A 19,563-nucleotide genomic window follows, 5' to 3' on the forward strand; every position below is an offset into this window, starting at 1 on the left:
TCAATCCCTGGCCTAGCGCAGTGGGTTAAGGGTCTGGCATTGTTGCCATTGCTGTGGTGTAGGTCAAAGCTGTGGCTCGGATTTGATCTGGGCCTGGGGAACTTCCATATGCTGTGAGTTTAGCTAAACCCCTCCCCCCCAAAAAAAAACCCAAGTAGTTTTAGGATTTAAATATCAATGATTTAAGTCACAGTTGTCCTTTCCTATACTATTGCCTTTCCCGTATTATTCCTTTTTAAAAGGCATTTTCACCTAGTCAGCAGATTATACTAAATCCTATGATTATGTTTTTTAAAAAACATTTTTCAGGAAGTTTATAAAAATATTCAAGTGAACTATTCAAATGGAGGTAAACTGCTAGGGGATGTGGGAATTGGTTAGGCTGAGGGTGGAGAAAAGGGATGGAAATCATTATACCAACACCCTGGGGCAAGAGACATTACTGCAAACAGCCACGAAATCCAACTCTGCTCTTCATGGTAGACTGGGCCAAAAGAAAGCAAAGACAATGAGATATGAAGTAAACCCATCAGTCTTTCCTGGCAATAACTCTACAAGAAACTGATAATACATATCCTTATATAAGAGACAGAGAGTTAGAATTGCTGTGTAAAATTGAGAGACCCAAATAAAAATAGTTTAAACAATTAGCAGCTATTTCTCTTTTATGTAAAGGAAGGTCAGATGTAATGAATCCCAAGCTTGTTTGATAACTCCTCATACTGCCACCAAGGACCCAAGCTCCTATTTTCTAATCCATCATTCTCCAGGTTCCCATCTTTTGGTCTAAGATGGCTGCTGGAGCACTCACCGCCACATCTGAGTTTCAGGCTGTCAGCAAGAAGTAAGCCCCCCAAATTATTTTTCCCTTTCCATTTATGAAAACTTTCCAGATGTCTCACAGAACACTTCCTCATTTATTTTGTTGGCTAGAATCTAGTCACATGTCACATCATGTAAGAAGATAGGGTTGGCTGGGAAATGTAGTCTTTTTCTGGGTAGTAGAGTACCGCTAAAAGTCTGATGAGCAAATGTCATCTCTGCCATGGACAGGGAAAAACAAAATGCGCAAAGTCTTCAATGACCATTTTATAGAAAATTCAAATGAGGTCTTTATAGAAATGTTTTATCAGAGATAATCAAACAAGTCCTTTGACCACCAAATATTTGTGCCTTTGCACTACCTTAGCCCAGGTCTCTGGGAGTTTAAGAGAAATAAACGCTGAAGCTGCAGAGAAACAATTACATATTTAACATGTTGCCTTAGTTCTCTAGGGACAACCTAATTTAAAAACAAAGTTCTTACAGGAAAGCAGAAATCTTGCTTTTATTCAGGAGATTTAATCAACACGAAGACCTTTAGCCTTCTAACAGGCAACAGATGAACAAAACTTTTGCCTGTGGTTACTGTAATAACTTAGTTGTAGGGAAAGTACTTTGTTTAAAGCAAATATTTATGTACTGTGTATCTGGAGTTCTCCCCATCCCTTCAGCTCTAAAGGGGATTGATTTGCGCCCCAAACCCTGGACTGTGGATGACCAGAGCCCTTTCCAAGATGGCCAGAGGGCCTTGATCTCACGGTCACCTCTGACTTTGGACACCTGCTTCCACCAGGTGGCTCTGATTTTGTGAACTGAATTGCTGTCTTGAATTTTGTTGCTCTCCAATACTCTAAGATAAGACATAGATATTTTCCATACACACACACACACACACACACACACACACAAACGCAGCCCCCTTCACAAAATGAATCAACAAAGAATAAGCTCCCATACAAGGTAATTTTGTGTGAAAAGAAGACTTTCCTGAAGTATATCAGAGTATGTATCACATACACATGAACAAATTCAAATTAACCTGTAGACATCTTTGGGAAAACAGTCCTCTAGCTGTCACATCACTAGGGATGTTTTTTTGGCAGCCTCATTCTCTTTTCTACTTCATCCAATCCCTTCTCAGTTCCATACAATTTTACTGGCTTCTCAGCTCTCAAATACAGAGAGACAAACCTCTCTTTATCCCTTATTCCCAAGATGAACTTTTCAAGTTCAAATTCCACTAAACAGCATAACTGGACAGCAGTTGTGGTTGCATGTAGCAGGTTTTGTAGGCACCATACCTGCACAGGGCTGCCTTTGGCCCATGGCCTGTTTTCAGTGAAAGTGATGATGAATGTAAAAGGTGAATCCCGGCATCTATGAGTGAGTACATGGCAGTTATCTAAGGAGTGCTAGGTATTATTGCTATTAGGGTAACACCCTTCAATTGATACTCCCTTTCTTATTGAGAAAAATGTTGAGGCTGTCTATTCTTCTGGGGCAGAATCCAGACAGGGATCATGGCCAGCTAGTTTTCAGGATAGGCCAATTCTCAGGGCGATTTCATAGGAACACCAGGCTATGTTTCTCAGTTACTGTATTTCAGTGGCAAACTGCAGAGCAAACCATTCAATGATCAAGCACATGAACACTGAACAGCAGTCAATTGATTCATTCATCACTAAAGAAAGGTAATAACTATCATATAAAGTATCAAATTGCTGACTAAGCTGATTAAGAATAATTTACTCTGGGTTTCATAAGGCAAATAAGTAAAATGAACAACCAGCCAACATCTTGGAAACATCCACCCCTTTGTATCCTCACTTCTGTCCTGCACAGTCTTGCCTCTTAGTCCCTTCATTAATTTTCTCCCTTAACCTACCCTGCTTTTCCCCCCTCTTATCTTCCCTTTTTCATTCTTTTTCCTCCTTAGAGCCCTTGCTTTGATTGATTATAATTTGAGAACTACATAAGTTTACTTTTCCTTTGAATTCATTACACGTATTTTATAAATAATCATTTTCAATTTTCAAAGCAGATGGACCATTTTCCTCCACAAGTAAAGCAAAATATCTTGTTTATTTATTTATTTACAGTCAATTGATTTTCCTTTTGAAGATACTAATCCTTGAGGAAATGGTTTATTCACACTAGCCCAAATGTTTCTTCTCCAGGCTGCGTCTTGCTCTCTCCCTGTGGTTTCTCAACTCTAGTCTCTCAAGTTATTATTCAACCATTTCTTGAAGGCTTATTATTTGTCAGACACTGAGCCAGATACTGTGGATTAAATAAGATTTGGCTCTCTTTCTCAAGGATCATGTAGCATATTTGGAGAAACAAGATATAAAAATACGCACCTATTTTAAGCGAGTGATCAAGACTTTTTTTTTTTTTTTTTTTTTTTTTTTGCTTTTTAGGGCAGCTCCTGTGGCATATGGAGGTTCGCGGCTAGGGTTCAAATCGGAGCTACAGCTGCTGGCCTACGTCACAGCCACAGCAATGCAGGATCTGAGCCGCGCCTGCGACCTACACCACAGCTCATGGCAACACCAGATCCTTAACCCACTGAGTGAGGCCAGGGATTGAACCCGCAACCTCACGGTTCCTAGTCAGATTTGTTTCCACTGCGCTACAGTGGGAACTCCAAGACATTCTTTTTTATTTTTATTTTTTTGCTTTTTAGGGCCATACCCACGGCATATGGAAGTTCCTATGCTAGGGGTCGAATCGGAGCTACAGCTGCCGGCCTACACCACAGCCACAGCAACGTGGGATCAGAATCACATCTGTGACCCACACCACAACTCATAGCAATGCCGGATCCTCATGTATGCCAGTCAGATTTATTTCTGCTGTGCCACAACAGAAGCTCCCTCAAGACATTCTACATAAACGCCTTACTGTATGTCCTGTTAAGAGGTTTAACAGTTAAATACACCAAACCCAGTTTAGGATAAAATTATATTGTCCTTAATTTCCTAGGAGCAGACTAAATTCTAAGAAAAGACACCTCTTCATACCCTTAGAAAAGAGAACAATGAGTATGCTTGTTTTCTTTTAGAATGGGATTTGAAAAGGTAGCATAGTCATGAATCCTATCAACGGCAATATTTTCTTTTTTTTTGAGGATTATTGTAACAGATTTACTCCATATTCTAGATCTGCTATCTACGGCATTCACTCAAAATAGAATATCACTTAAAAGAAAGGCACTTCTTTCTTGAAATATATGACTCATATTTCATTTAAAATGTCATTTTAGATATTATAGTTAAGTACCTGGATTCATTCAGGCAAAGATAGCAGTATATCCTCTATAAAAGGAACTTTAGGGAGAAAAAAGTAGGTCTTTTTTTTTTTTTTTCCATTGAAGGAAGGAAGAAAATACTTCCTTAGGTTACTCACTGGTTGCCAGAGATGAGGAATAAGTTATGTGACTTCAAGAAGTCCTTAACCAGCAGGAAGAGCGCATCCTTCCCTTTTGACATCTTGGGGACAGCTGAATGAGGCTGACCATTTTCACTTTCAAGGCAACACGGGTTTTTTTTTTTTTTTTTTTTTTTTTTTTTTTTTTTTGCAGCTACACCTGTGACATATGGAAGTTCCCAGGCCAGGGTTTGAAAGGAAACTGCAGCTGCTGGCCTATACCACAGCCACAGCAAAAAGGGATCCAAGCCACGTCAGTGGCCAACGAAGCTTGCAGCAACACTGGATTCTTAGCCCACTGAGTGAGACCAGGGATGGAACACATATCCTCCCAGAGACAAGGTTGGGTCCTTAACCTGCTAAGCCACAACAGAAACTCCAACAATGAATGCTTTTATGTCACCTTTGCATCTGGGAGGCTCACAGATCTGTGGCCTCATCTGAGATCACAGGTCATCATAGAGAGAGGTAGATGAGAATTCACAAAGTTTCCTATATTTTTAATACATTCACTTGGTTTTATTTTATAAGGAATAAAATTTCTACATGGAGCACAGGGGCAGAAGCACAGAGAGGGGAAAATGTGTTCATATGTCACCAGCAGATTCTACACAATATTGTTCCCCTGACTTAATTCACAAAGGCAGCTTCCCAGAGACTTTGAACTACCTTGGGCATGAGGCGGGAGCAGGTGCGGGTGGGGGCAAATATAAAGCTGGCAATTGTAGGCATTTAGGATGCTAAAAAAGATAGCGCAGGAAAGGAAAATAGAATGAGGAAAAGAATGCTGGCTTGATCAGGGAGAGAAAATCACAGAGCATTTTGGGACCTCTGGTTTAGAGGAGAGTGAGATCAATGAAAGGTCTTGAAACTATGTGTGAATATTCTGTTTAGTGGGCCTGAGAATGTTCTATTCTCGACCAAACCCACTAGCGTGTGTGTGTGTGTGTGTGTGTGTGTGTGTGTGTGTTTAAATAGGAAATGGATGCACATTTCGCATGTCTAAAAGGCTTACAAAGGCATTCAGTGAGAATGTTCTTACAATCACCGCCTCTAAGCCATTCAAGTCCCAATCCTGGAGGCAGCCGATGTTACCATCTTCTTGTGTATTTTTCCAGAGCTATTTGATGCATATATAATATGACTATATTTATTCTCTCCTGTTGCCAGTATGGAGGAAGGGTTTTTGAGGCTTCTGTGTTGACATTTTTTTCTTGTTAGTCAAGCCATCTGAGAGTTAGATGGTCCCTCCACAAAAAAAGACAAGCTTGGGACCATTAGCACTGACTGGAAGGCCAACTTGTTTTCCTGAGATAAAATAGAAAATGGAGAAGTAATTTGCTGAAAATGGAGCAATACATGCAATTATTTTCATGTTAGGAAACCTGCGTTTGTGTGTGTTTTGGAACATATAAGGGCATGGTGCCCTGATTTAGGTTATAGGGGAGGCATTGCTGAGCACAACAGTAAAGAGGACTGGGAATGTGACCTCAGCAAGGAAAGGATGTCCTTCAGAGCTATGTTAGATTACAGTTTAGGTAAATTTTTCAAGAATTGTTGCATAATATTCATTTTTAGAAGTTTAGGAACTTAATTTCAAAGTCATGTCCAGAAGGAAGGCATGAATAGCCTTGGACCTATGAGCTCCTACTGTCCATGGCTATGGTACAGCCTGTTCCCACCTTAAATTCCAACTCCTCCAAGCCAGAAATTTATTTATCCTTGCATTTCTTACCTAGCCTAATGCATGGAACCTGGTAGCTATTCTATGAATAAATACGTACTGAATGAATGAGTGTGTGAGTTAATTTCTGTATTTTTTGATAATGAGGGTTTCATTTGAGCTTTGATGAACATAAAAAGGCATAATAGTCCAGTTTTCAGTATTTCTTCGTAACAACATTCCATGAAATACAAGGTGCAATTCTTATGTCAGTTTTGCTAGATTAAGATGTTAGTGAAGAAAAATTCATGAGCCTTGAAATTCTTTTTTTAGCTGTGCTACCTCCACTTTCCAAAAGGGCAAATGAACATCTGTGTGTCTGGAACAAATGACAAATTAAAAATAAGAGATTAATTAAGCATTGGATGAACAGTTTTAACACAAATTTTAGTACAATAGAAGTAGGAGAAATCAATCATTTCAAGTTTACTATATTGGGGGTTGGATTTTATTGATTAACTTACTTAAAAAGTGACTCCGTCTGAACAATTAGAATATCAGGCAAAGAACATAGGCTTTTACATATAAAACAAGCTTTGGAAGGATTGTCCATTAAACATTATGATTGCTGCAAAAAAAAAATAATAACATGCCTTGCACAGCTTTGTTATCAGGAAACTTTACATTTGACATTTTGGAGGCAAAGAAAGCGAATGGCTTGAAAAGTTGAAAAGCCAATTCATCATGATGCCTGACATTTGGGAGCTGATATTATCATATGCAATTTAAAATTCAGAATTTATAAAGTGCCATCATATAATACAGACCAGCAAATAAAGGGTCTTGCTGAAATGTCTGTATTTATCTAGGAAAGCAAGGTCGTCACAAAAAGTTGATGATTTTGAGTTTGATATTTATGGGTTTGAACTTGAATATTTATTTCTCCCCTCCTCACCCTCATATTTTTGAAAATAATGAGTTCATACCTTCTGAAACCAACAAAATTCTATATACAAGAAACTGATTTTATATAGGGAGATTTAAACATCTGCTACATGACCTCTGTTATTGTGGTCAAGGGACATTTATTGAACACGTTTCATGTGATGTTTGTTGATCACTGTTTGCTTTATTTCTACTCAAAATATGAAAGCCCATGAAAATATGTTCAAAGCTACTCTGAGGATTCTGCTGAGAAACAATGGTCGTCCTGCTGCTGCTGTGTGCTTATATGTAATGTTTTGTACTCCAGAGATTACTGTCTGGTAATATCAGGAGATATTTTTCAGTAACATCTGCATAAGAATACATCCAATTGGTTATATTCAGATTAATTTCGGGAATCACAGTCTCAAAGTCACGGAAAGTGCCCCTCAGAGTCCTGGGACCCAGAAAAACTTCTTGGCCCTGAACCTGATCATCCACTTTCTTTTTCATCAAGGGAATCAACATTAAGATGGAGAAAAGGACATGAACCATTTTACACTTGCTCGCTTCCTTGCCCTGCATTGATAATCTTGCTGTTTTCCTGAAGACTGTGTACTATGCTTGGCTTTCTTGTGGTTACTCTCAGATCAGCAGAATGAAATATTCCCTTTCTTCTTTCCTTGCAAATACATTAAGAAAAAGCAGCCAGTGATTTGTACAATTGACAACTGCAACCATTGCTCCAGGGCAGCTTGAGAAAAACTCATATTCTCTCTAACATAACCCAGAAGTGCCTGTTCATCTACCTTATGACAGTGGCATGCATTTCATTGTTGCTCCGTGATCAAATTCAGAAGAGAGATAGCTGCTGTATTTTCAATTGATACGAAAATAGCTGGTTGTACTAGACACCATCTGACGTCAATGGAATCATTAAAAAGCAGTGACCAGTCTGCAGAACCTCTTTGCGGAAGCGATTGCAGCTCGAAGTGCAGATACTTAAGCCATATAATTTTTTTTCCTTTGGACAGACATCTTCTGTCACAAGGTAATTTCATCAATCATTTTAAAAACATGTGGTCAGAGCTCAAGTTCTTTCTGCTACACTGTGGTGCATAATCCTGTATAAAAAGTCAGGATTCGTGGCGTATGGAAATAATGGAAATGGAGAGTTGAGAACTTCAGGAAATTTCATAGTAGACTCCTAAATAGACTTGAGCCTACAACTTAGCTCCTTCTGTATTGATTTCCAGACACAGGCTTTTGGGCTAAAACTTAAAGGTGACTAAGGCAGGATGCCCTGGACAACAACCAACATGGTGCTGAGGCCCACTTACAAATTCTTTCTAAGAGACAGAACTTTCACTTTGACAAAAGAACAAAGAACACTCTCATGATCTCTTTTTACTTTATCTCTCCTCCATCTTTCATCATACCCCAGTGCAATTCTTCTAAAATATCTTCTGATTATGCCAGCCTCTTCTTCAACAACCATACATGCCTCCTGATGTCTATATTCTTTTTAATCAGGCCAACTCATACATGTCCTAGCCAGAGGCCAATTAAACAAATCTTTGGTTTCCCCAGGCCTTTGGACCCTAAATTTTACACTACTCCTGCTTTTTGTTATGCACCCATTCCTGAAACCCACTTGCCTAGTGATACTCTTGTCATCACACAGAGTACTTACGGTTCACACTTGATAGATTTAGCTTTACTAATGTCGAGCAGTTGTGTTCTCTTTTGAACACAATTTGTCATAGTCTTGCAATGACTTAGGTAACATTCTGTTCAACTAATATCCAGATCTAGGTCTCATGCCAGAATATGACTCACCTCCATCTTGGGAATGGGTCATGTCCTCCCTCATTACCTATAGGATAACACCCATAGCGCTAAACTCCAATCCATCATTCCAGAATCTTCTATCAATTCCCTCCATACGCCTATATATCAGTCTCTGAGCCCACCACAATCTTTCATTCTTCCATTCTTTTGTCATGCTGCCTTACACTTGTAAAATCCTTCCGGTATTTCCCATTTAGCGCATGCACGTTTTAACATCAACCTCAACCAATGTCCCATTCCCCCACCAACTTCATTGATCTAATTTACATGTTCCCATGGAAATGCATATTGATTACACTTGTAATTGCTTGATGTTCCTCTGTTTTCCCCTCAAAATTAACTTTCCATAATGAAACTAATATTTTATTCATTTCTGTATCCTCAGATGTAGATACAACATAGTCTATCAAATGATTTTTCAAATGTTTGAGCATATGTTGGTTTTGAAATTTGTGCCACTTAATACTTAAATATATTTCATCTATGCATCATTACCCTTGATTAATCATAAACCTGATGTATAGCAAGCATTTTTAAAATACTTTATATACTGCTAGGTCAGTGTTGAGAATTTATACTCAATGAACTCTGTTTTCTTGATATTCGCCTCTGGTTTCTGTTTATAATGTGAAATTTTCATCTAATATATATTCTTTTATACTTAAAATTTTAGCCTTTACTGTTTCTTAGGGAGATAAATTTCTTAGCAATATTGCTTCACTTCTTCATTCCCACTAACAAGATGGCTCAAATCTTATCTGAGTAGGACTAAAACACAAGGAAGCTACTTACCTATAGGTGGAAAAGATTGGTAAGGAAAGTTAAAGTTAACTTGAGGGCCCACATCACAAAGGATATCTATTAATGATATATCCTTTGGTTATGTCTGTGTCCTGTTGTCATCATTCAATAATTGAGAGGGGGCTTTGTTTCCATCTAAGTTCTCTTCCTAAGCACATCTGGAGATGCTCACCTTGTCCTACGATTAATATCTTCAGCCAGTTCACCCATCTGCCTTCTCAAGAGCTACCCACACCATCACACAGTATCTAAAATTCATTATTCCCAAGGTTTGAACCAATGATACATCATTCCAAATGTGTGCATCTTGGAATCTCTTCCATTTTCATAATTAGCACAATTTCTTAATTTTTCTCAAGTTAGAATCATGGGAATAATCTTAGACCCATTTCTTCCTGACCGTCATATTGAGTCAAAGACTAAATCCTGTTTATAAACCCACCAGGAGTTCTCATTGTGGCTCAGTGGGAATCTGACTAGTATCCATGAGGACACAGGTTCAATCCCTGGCCTCACTCAGTGGGTTAAGGATCCGACTTTGCCATGAGCTATGTTGTAGGTCGCAGACGTGGTTCAGATCCCACATTGCTGTGGCTGTGGTGTGGGCTGACAGCTACAGCTCCAATTCGACCCCTACCCTGGGAACCTCCATATGCCATGGGCATGGCCATAAAAAAAAAAAAGACACACACACACATAAAATAATAAACCCACCTACATTTTTTCACTTCAACTGCCCTTGCTATAGTCCAAACCATCATCATCTCTTTTCTAAATTCTTACAAAATATTTTTTTTGGTTCTTCTACTTTATACTCCATATAGCATCCAGAGTAATCTTTTAACAAACAAATATGATTACTTGCCTCGCATCTTTAATGGCATGAGACTGCCTTTAAAATAGTTTGGAATGCTTCTCACAATCCACAAGATCTTCCATAACCTCTGTCTCAAGCCCATTCCCTCTCAACCTTCATGAGCCTCACTGGAATTCTTTCTAATTCCTGAGCATTCCATGCTTCCACTTAGTACTTCTCCCCAAGCTCTGCTTGAACTTTCCTTCCTCTTTATTTACCTGGCACCCACTTGTCCTTTAGAACTCAATTAAAGCATCACTTCTTCTAGGAGCCTGCTATGATACTTAGATTAAGTCAGGTAATGCTTTTGTATGTACACTCACTTATACTCATTAAATTCACTTCATACATCACATTTGTGATTATGTAACTATTTGCATAATCATTAGTTTCAGTTTTCCTTGCTATAATGTAAATCTTTTTCCAGGAGGACAAGTAGGTTTATATTCCATTCACTTCTGCATCTGCAGCATATAGTAGATTACCTGGGAAAAAAGGGGCATTCAATGAAAAGACTAATTCAATGAATGAAAGACTGTCTCTTCTCTTTGAGAGGTCAGCTATTTGTTGAGATTATGGATATTTAATTTAGGCTTGGGTGTATGACTGACATCTTTGTGGCTAAACTGATGAAAACACGTGAAACACTGGATTACACATTATTCTTTGCACCAAAATTGCTTTCCTTTTAACTGCCTTGGTAGGAAGGTCTTCACTCGAAAACAACAGGTACAGGAAGACAGCGGGATCTATTGGAAATTTCTCAAGTCAAGAAGAGGTTTTGTGATTCCGAACTTATATTAGTGAATTGCTTAGGTTGGCATGCCATTGGCAAATCAGAGCTTGTCCTTTTGTTTGAGTGCGTCGATAAATATGTGTTTATAACTTGTTGGGCAGATATATATATATAACATTCTAGTCAAAGCATAGGCAATGTGTTTATTTTGTCAAATAATCAAATATTTTAGGCACTGAAAAATAGGATGGAGTATTTCCTAGGTAGGTCCTAAAGCAAATTACTGAATGAGAAGACTCTTTAATGTTCACTGATCAACAGGATGTTTATTTGCCTCTTTATTCTCCCAAGTTGCCTTTTAATAACTTTCTCTATTGATCTGTACCATTAAATTTCTATGGAAATAATTTAAAGGATTAGCAACAAGCTCATTCATTGTCGTGACCTCTGCCAGGTGTTGAATGGTAACAAAAGATCTGCCAGCAGATCCCTGGTGTTGAATGGTAACAAAAGAAGGCTTGTGAAGGCCAAGTTCTAAACAAAATGGAGTGTGGACACAAGAACTTGTGGAAAAAATGATTTGCGTTCATCCCCATAAGCACATATGATAAGTTATGATCTATGTTATTAAAAATAATCATTATTGTTAAGATATAGAAATAGTTACACTTATTTCCTTGGTAATCTCTTTAAGTCTCATGGATTTAAATCCTAACAACACTTGAATGATTACATCTTGGAACTTCCCCTTGAAATCCAAACACACATATGCAACTGTTTCCGTGGCATCTTCACTTGGAGTTTATGGGTTTATGGAACAAGTGTGTCCAAAACCGAATCCTTACCTACCCAAGTTTTCCCCTTTAGTTACTCTTTCATTGTTTGCCTCCTTTCAGCTCATATCAAATCAAATTTTCTTTGGAGTCAACCTTATGTTTTCTTTCCTTCTCACTCCATAACGTCCTGATCTATATATTGTCAAAATTCAGTCAGAATCCCTCGCATCTCTTTCATCTCTGCTGCTACTGGCTCATAACACCGTCATCTACAGTGACGTGTAATGGGGGAGTTCTAAGAAAATGACACACTGGTTGATCAGAACATTTTTATAGTTACATAGCAATGTAACATGATCCTATTTGGTGTCCAGGACTTGTATTTCTTTGTTGTATTGTCAGTATATAAGAAAATATATGTTCCAAATAGGTTTTTACACACTAATAATTCAAATTTTATTTTTCAGTATTTTTTTTGGGGGGGTGGCCTGAGGCATATGGAAGTTCCTGGGCCAGAGATCAAACCCTGCACCACAGCAGTGACCACAGTTATCTCTGTGTCCTCTCCTTTTCTTATAAGGGCACCATGACTGGATTAAGGTGGGCCCTATCTCCAGTTATGGTGTCCGTATAAGAGGAGAGGAGGGAGTTCCCGTCGTGGCTCAGTGGTTAACGAATCTGACTAGGAACCATGAAGTTGCTGGTTCGATCCCTGGCCTTGCTCAGTGGGTTAAGGATCTGTCGTTGCTGTGGCTGTGGTGTAGGCTGGCGGCTACAGCTCCGATTAGACCCCTAGCCTGGGAACCTCCATATGCCGTGGGTGCAGCCCTAGAAAAGGCAAAAAAGACAAAAAAAAAAGAATAAGAAGAAGAAGAGAAGAGGACACAGAGATAAATATAGAGAAGGCATTGTGGACTAGGAACCAGAGACAGGAATGATTCACCCATTAATCAAGGACTTCTGAGAATTTCCTACAACTACCAGGATCTAGGAAAGAAGCATGGAAGTTTTTACCTCAGAGCCTCTGTGAATTAACCAGCCTTGCTGATACCTTCAGTTCAGATTTCCAACCTCCAGATGAACTGTGAAAAAATAAACTTCTGGTTAAAAAAATAAATAAATAAATAAACTTCTGGTTTATTAAGCCATCCTGTTAGTAAAGGAAGGTGTTGGTAATTACTGGTAAATAAGACAAAAAAATCACTTTTGCCTCGTGAGCTGCTAGTACTTTTTTTGATTTTTCAGTGTTAGCTTAAAAACTTATTTTTACATGGTAATAGCCACTTGGAAGGGTCTTTCCTTCTTGAAACATCATAAGAAATTATGCCTGCTGAAATGGCAGCTAAAATTTGGAAATATAGCCTTGTGGAGGATCTAATTACATGCGAGCATCTAAGTTTTCAATTATTAATAAAAACTTTCAAGATGAGAAGTAAGCTACAGAAAATCCCATAGTGCTCCTAAATATTCACACACACACACCACTTTACTTTATCCACTGTCTTTTTTTTTTTTTTTTTTTGCTTTTTTTAGGGCAGCACCTGAAGCATGTGGAAGTTCCCAGGCTATGGGTCCAATGGGAGCTACAGCTGCCAGCCCATGCCACAGCCACAGCAATGCCAGATCAGAACCACATCTGTGACCTACAACACAGCTCACGGCAACACCGGATCCTTAACCCATTGAGTGAGGCCAGGGATTGAACCTGCATCCTCATGGATTCTAGTTGGTTTCACCAACCACTGGGCCATGAAGGAAACTCCCTATCCACTGCCTTAATTCAAAAAATCTTTGTCTTAGGAATAAGGTCAATTTAATTTGGCCAGTGGTTTCAACTGTGGCCCCAAGGACTGAGCTAATGCCTTCTGGATCTCTCGTGATTAGCAGTGATTAGGAAGAAATGATTTGACATTACCGAGACTATAATTTTCTCCCAGTATAGAATTTATTTGACTATATTGCCATCATCTTCTGGAAATGGTCTCTTTCAGAATTGCCTGTCACTTCCCCCACAGTAAGAATTCAACATCTTATCCAGACTAAAGAGCACACCTACACCCCCCATATATCATACATCTTGAGATGTACAGTTTATACACTTTTACATTTTCCTTTTTCCTCTTCTTATATGAGTCATTGGCTTTATTTTTATATTCTCTGTGGTGCTTAAGCATATATGCCTTTTGAATGAAAATCTATTTTATGAATGTCTTAAAAAATACAGATTCTTAAAGTTTTCAGTTATGACATCTTAATTGCTTCTTGAATGGGAATAATACTTTACAACACACTATGTTATAGATAAGAGCCTGATATTTAAAAAGTATTAATTAACAGATGACTCCAAGGAAAGCATATGTGAAAATTTTCTCTAATATTTTTGCAACTTTTCTGTAAGTTTGTAATTATTTACAATAAGTTTTCTTTAAAAGACTCCAAAACAGGAGTTCCCATGGTGGCTCAGCGGGTTATGAACCTAGTATTCATGAGGATGTGAGTTTGATTCCCTACCTTGTTCGGTGGGTTAAGGATCTGGCACTGCCATGAGTGTGGTATAGGTCACAAGTGTGGCTTGAATCCTGAGTTGCTATGGCTGTGGTGCAGGCTGGCAGCTGCAGCTTTGATTTGACCCCTAGCCATGGAACTTCTGTATGCCTCAGGTGTGGCCCTAAAAAGAAAAAAGAAGACCCCAAAACATAAAAGCTGAAAATCTTCTTAACTTAGTTTTTACTTTCTCATCTTTGGAACTCAGAACTGAAGTCAAAGTGATCAAGGCTGATCTGATGAGTAGAGGAAGGCAGTGCCTCCTACAGGACATGATTTCAGGGTGGTGGAAAGGCGGTAAAGGACATCTGATTTGCACTTGAATAGAGCAACTTCTCCCATCTTCTAATTCAGAGCTTCAGCTTTCCCTGTAAATCATCATTTCCCCATTCTCTGTCCATCCTCATGTGTGTAGCACTTGACTGGGAGATTGACCTCAAGCCTATCTGAAACCAATGTGACTCTTTCCTTTTTTTTTTTTTTTCAGTTGAAAATTACTGGGGACAAGAAATACTTTTTCATCATCTTGACTCTGTGAAAAAGCCTTACTTAAATATAGTCAATGAAGAGGCAAGTAAAACTGAGAAATGGAGAAAATTTAAGCCTTAATGATAGTGTGTGAGGGCAGCAGACCCAGTTATTCCCGAAGATACTTTTTATTATTATTATTAAAGTATAGTTGATTTACAATGATTCATCAAGTTCTGTTTTACAACAAAGCAACCCAATCACATACATCCCCCTGTGCTGTACAGTAGGATCCCGTTGCCCATCCATTCCAGATGTAATAGTTATATCCAAAGCTACTTCTTTCTCAGTTTCGATTAGCCAGAAAAGTACCCTCCTCTCCTTTTTGGCTTAAATTTAGTTGGATTTCTATCACTTACAAACTGAGAAAGTGAAAAATAGTTTGGACTGGGAAAGTAAAATCTGCCTGGCCATTCATCAGGCTGGAATAACATGCATAGATAAAGCCAGGTCTGCAGAACTAACCCAAGAATACGCTGGAGTTTTAAAGTGTCACACTAACCCCCTTCTTGAGTGAGTATGGCTATTTGAAATTCTGTCAGTAAGAATGGGGAGTTCCTGTTGTGGCACAGTGGAAAAAAACCCAACTAGCATACATACGGATGAAGGTTCGACCCATGGCCTTGCTAAATGAGTTGTGTGGGGATCCGGCCTTGATGCGGTTGTGGCATAGGCTGGCAGCTGTAACTCTGATTTGACCCCTAGCCTGGGAACTTCCATATGCTGAGTGCACAGCCCTAAAAAGAAAAAAAAAAGATTTCTGTCAGTAAAAATGAAATGTCCCACTCTTGCATGCAGGATCGAAGTCGCTTTAACAAAAGAAAGCAGCCTCAAACCACAACCTTCTGCAGCTGTCTTCACTCTGTAGGGCCAAAGGAAGCAGGACCAGGGGTCCGTTTGGCAGTCTAGACCTTTTATACAATCTTACTTTGCTATGAGTCTATCAAAAATAGGCCTAAATTTGTGTTTAAATTTCACCTACACTCCACCCCTGCACAGAACTCGGTGATAGCTCTCTGTTTTCCTTAGTTTGGTGAAACAATCCATGTCTAATCTTCTGTGTGGCCTCTCTCATTGCAGCTCTGTATAAACCTGAGTTCATGAGACCAGTAGCTTTAGGTGGACTAGGCTTGATTTTCTTCTTTCCTATAATAATTTCTTCACTCAAATTGTCTGTTTTATAACCAAAGATGTGGTCATTAACTCTTCTCCCAAAGTAAATCTCTTAGAGAAGAGTCAAGACTTAGCAACTGTTCTAAAGCTGGACTCCAGAGCCTGGCTACTCAGAGGAGGTTGTCTATTTTAGCATCATTTGGGAGCTTGTTTGAAAGGCAGAAGCTAGGGCCCCCATCCCTTTTTCTTGAATCAGAATCTGTATTTTATTAAGATTCTGGTCATTGTTTGCACAGTAAATCTTGCGAAATGCAGCTCGAGGGAGTCCTAGGAATTTCCACAGGATTCCCCAGGAAAACTGGTAGAAGGGAGCACAGGGCCATTGGCCTTTTCCTTATAAAAATCATCTGTCATATACCATTTTGTGAGTTTCACTTTTCTGTAAATGCTTCTTTAAGGTAAAAACAAAAAATCAAAACCCACTATTTTGAGTTCTATTAATACTTCACTTTGCATAATGTCATCAGAATTGTTTGTGAGGGAGTACATTTTTTTCTGGGATAGATAGGGGAAGGAAGAATCCCAGTAATGAGGAGCTGGGAAGCTATACACAAAGTACCCTAACCCAGGTTTTCATTTGTAGATCTTATGGAGATGACGCTGGTCCCTTGAGGCCACTTGCATCTGGGGTCCTAGAATGAGTCTAAATAACAGAATTGGGAGGGTAGGTCTATCAGAGGCCAATTTGTATAAGAACTAAGGAAACCTCTAGGATAATTTCCTGAGAGATGGAGAACACAGGAAGATAAATGTGACAAAGAAAAAAGCCTTGGTCCTCAGCAGGGAAGTAGTTATTTTGAGAATAGCATGGTGATTGTCACTAAAATTAATTTCTGTCCCAATCCCATGGTTGGAGGAGATATAGAGATAGAGATAGATAGATAGATAGATAGAGAGAGAGAGAGAGAGAGAGAGAGAGAAAGTAGAGTTGAATGAGTTTTTCGCCACTGATCTTTGGTAATCATCAGGACAAGAGAGCCCCTCTAGTAGAGCGTAGCATAAAGACAAAAACATTTCCTCAGCCATCTTCACTTGGCCATAGACCACTCACCCTTTGGCACATGGGGACTTTACCTCTGTAGTGATACTCCGCTGGGGGTAAGCAGTGTCAACTGGGTATACTGCTGGCTCTGGTGGAGAATGAGCAATGACTAGCAGGTGGGGATTTAAGATGAGATAGCAGCAGCAGCCAGTAGCCAGAAACCATGGAGTTTTACTCAACGCACAGAAAACATTTGAGTGAACCTATCTACAGAACAGAAATAGACTCATAGACATGGAGAACAGACTTGTGGTTGCCAAGGGGGAGGGAGAGGGCATGGGGTAGACTGGGAGTTTGGGGTTAGTAGGTGCAAACGATTACATTTAGAATGGATAAGCAATGAAGTCCTGCTGTACAGCACAGGGAACTCTATCCAATCACTTGCGATAGACCACGATGGAAGATAATATGAGGAAAAGAATATCTATATCTATATCTATCTAACTATATGTGTATGACTGGGTCAATTTGCTGTACAGCAGAAATTGACAGAAGCTTGTAAATCAACTATAAGAAAATTTAAAAATAAATAAATAAAAAAAAGAAAACATCTGGGGATTCAGAAAAGTGTGGGGAAGGGGACAATCTCCCAAAGGGTGTGAGCAGAGCCCTTGTGTGGGAATGGGAGCCTGTGGAATTTCAGTTAATGTATTCATGCAACCCCTCTTGTATCTATAAGCAGCTGAGGAATGGGAAAAATTAACAAGAGAGTTGTTGAAGCTCAAAATATAATCCCCTTCTGTACCCTTTCTCAGCTCCTTTTAAATAGATGCATCATAACACAAGTTCCCCTGGGTGAATATTCTTCACAAAGATTTAGAGTTGACTTTACAGCTCAGAGAAAAGATCTGAGTGTTTGAAGAGAAACTACCATGCAGTGCAGTTTCCTCTCAAGTCTTCCAAAATTGTCAGTTTTTCTCCAAGGAATACAAGACGTGAAGGATACTGCCTGGTGATTTTTGAACCCTCATCACCATCCAGCAGTGCTCCAAATGTGCACAGCCCTATTGAGCACTTGTCTGCCATTGGATTGGGTCATAACAAGTCATGATTTCATTTCATTGTTTCCAAACATGTTTTAATAACTACTATGCCCTGGGAATACAAAAATAGCAAAGATGTGCCTCTTACCTTCAAAGCTTAAATCAAAGATTCATAACCTTTTAGTCCAATGGGAAAAGATTTATTGGTTCTAAATGAGGATTTTCTGCCTTTTCTCTATGAAATAGAAACCAGTCTACAGGCATTTTTTTCTCCCTGCATAATGAAAGAGTGAAATTTAATGGTAGCTGAGCAGTTGTGTTGAGGCAAAAGATTTTTTCTTCATTATTTCTCAGGTCAAGGAGACCCTAGGAGGTCAAGCTTACATGTTCCTCTGAGGGTCAAAGTGTAAGTGGAGGATAAACATTCTGCCAAGGAAAGCTTGGAGCTGCCAGCACTGGAATTCTCTACTGCCCCCCTCTACTCCTCACTCAGGGTGCAAAGTCCCACTTTATACAGTTTAACGTGGTTTTAATGTTGTTCACCTTTGCCTAAAGCTCCATATGATTCCAGGAATATTTCTATCCACAGGACCAAAAGATGAGTATGGTAGAAGATGACTAGTTACATTTAGGTTCACGTTTTGCCACTTAATTCCAGCGCAGCTATTGTTACAGCTTATTACAACAAGTTTATACTGAACCATGTGTTGAATGCCCATGCTGAAATTGGCCATCAAGCCACAGTATTACTTTCCACTAAGAAAGCACTATTTCCTCTAATTCCAGATGATATTTGTACTCCTTTGACCTGGGAAGGATCATCTTTACCCTGTGCACAGGAGATACTTCTTTATTTTATGGGGTCTGCTTTCCTTTATGAAGTCAGCCTCTCCTACCAAGAAAGAGCAGTTTCATCTGAAGTTCTGGAGATGAATTTGCCAGTGTACATAACAAGCAGAGACTTTGGGGGGATCTATATTCAAGTTCAACCTCAAAAACAATCTTGGATCACATTTTTTGGCTGGGTTTTTATAATACTATTACCATGCTTAAATTTTGTTTTAAGACCAATTTGAACCCAACATGAAGAGTTTATTTGGTGAAATACATTTTCACTTCTAAAATGATATTTCACGCATCAGACATAGCGGAGGTTCAGCAAAAGTATATTTCACCTTAAGCTTTTAAGATGGTGTTTTATAATATTACTGTATTAACATAGCTATATTGATACTGTCCTTTCTTGTGGCAACATTAGAAGCTAAAAGCGCCAAACTTCAGAGATATCTAACTTTGATGTAATGGAAGCACTCATGGCTTTGCCTTTATCAGTGGAGTATATATTCTTTCACAAAGGAAATCCTAATATTGTGATTCACATTTTTAAAAAGAACAATATTTTCTGTTGCTCTGAGTCATGTCTTGTTTGAGAGAT

The 19,563-nt window shown here is 38.9% G+C and overlaps 1 protein-coding gene across 2 annotated transcripts in view; it reads right to left on the reverse strand.

The window, feature by feature from the left end:
* PLCXD3 (phosphatidylinositol specific phospholipase C X domain containing 3) overlaps positions 1-19,563 on the reverse strand; it is a 203,781-nt gene that overhangs the window by 11,410 nt on the left and 172,808 nt on the right. Inside the window, exon 3 of one of the 2 annotated variants that reach the window (XM_021077041.1) lies at positions 12,873-12,940. In XM_021077041.1, coding sequence (XP_020932700.1) covers positions 12,874-12,940 — 67 coding nt within the window. In that variant the 3' untranslated portion in view covers position 12,873. Of the gene's footprint in view, positions 1-4,569; positions 12,941-19,563 lie in introns of those variants that run through there. The other variant, XM_021077042.1, reaches the window with a different exon arrangement.

Source organism: Sus scrofa, chromosome 16, assembly GCF_000003025.6.
Source record: "Sus scrofa isolate TJ Tabasco breed Duroc chromosome 16, Sscrofa11.1, whole genome shotgun sequence".
NCBI lineage: Eukaryota > Metazoa > Chordata > Mammalia > Artiodactyla > Suidae > Sus > Sus scrofa.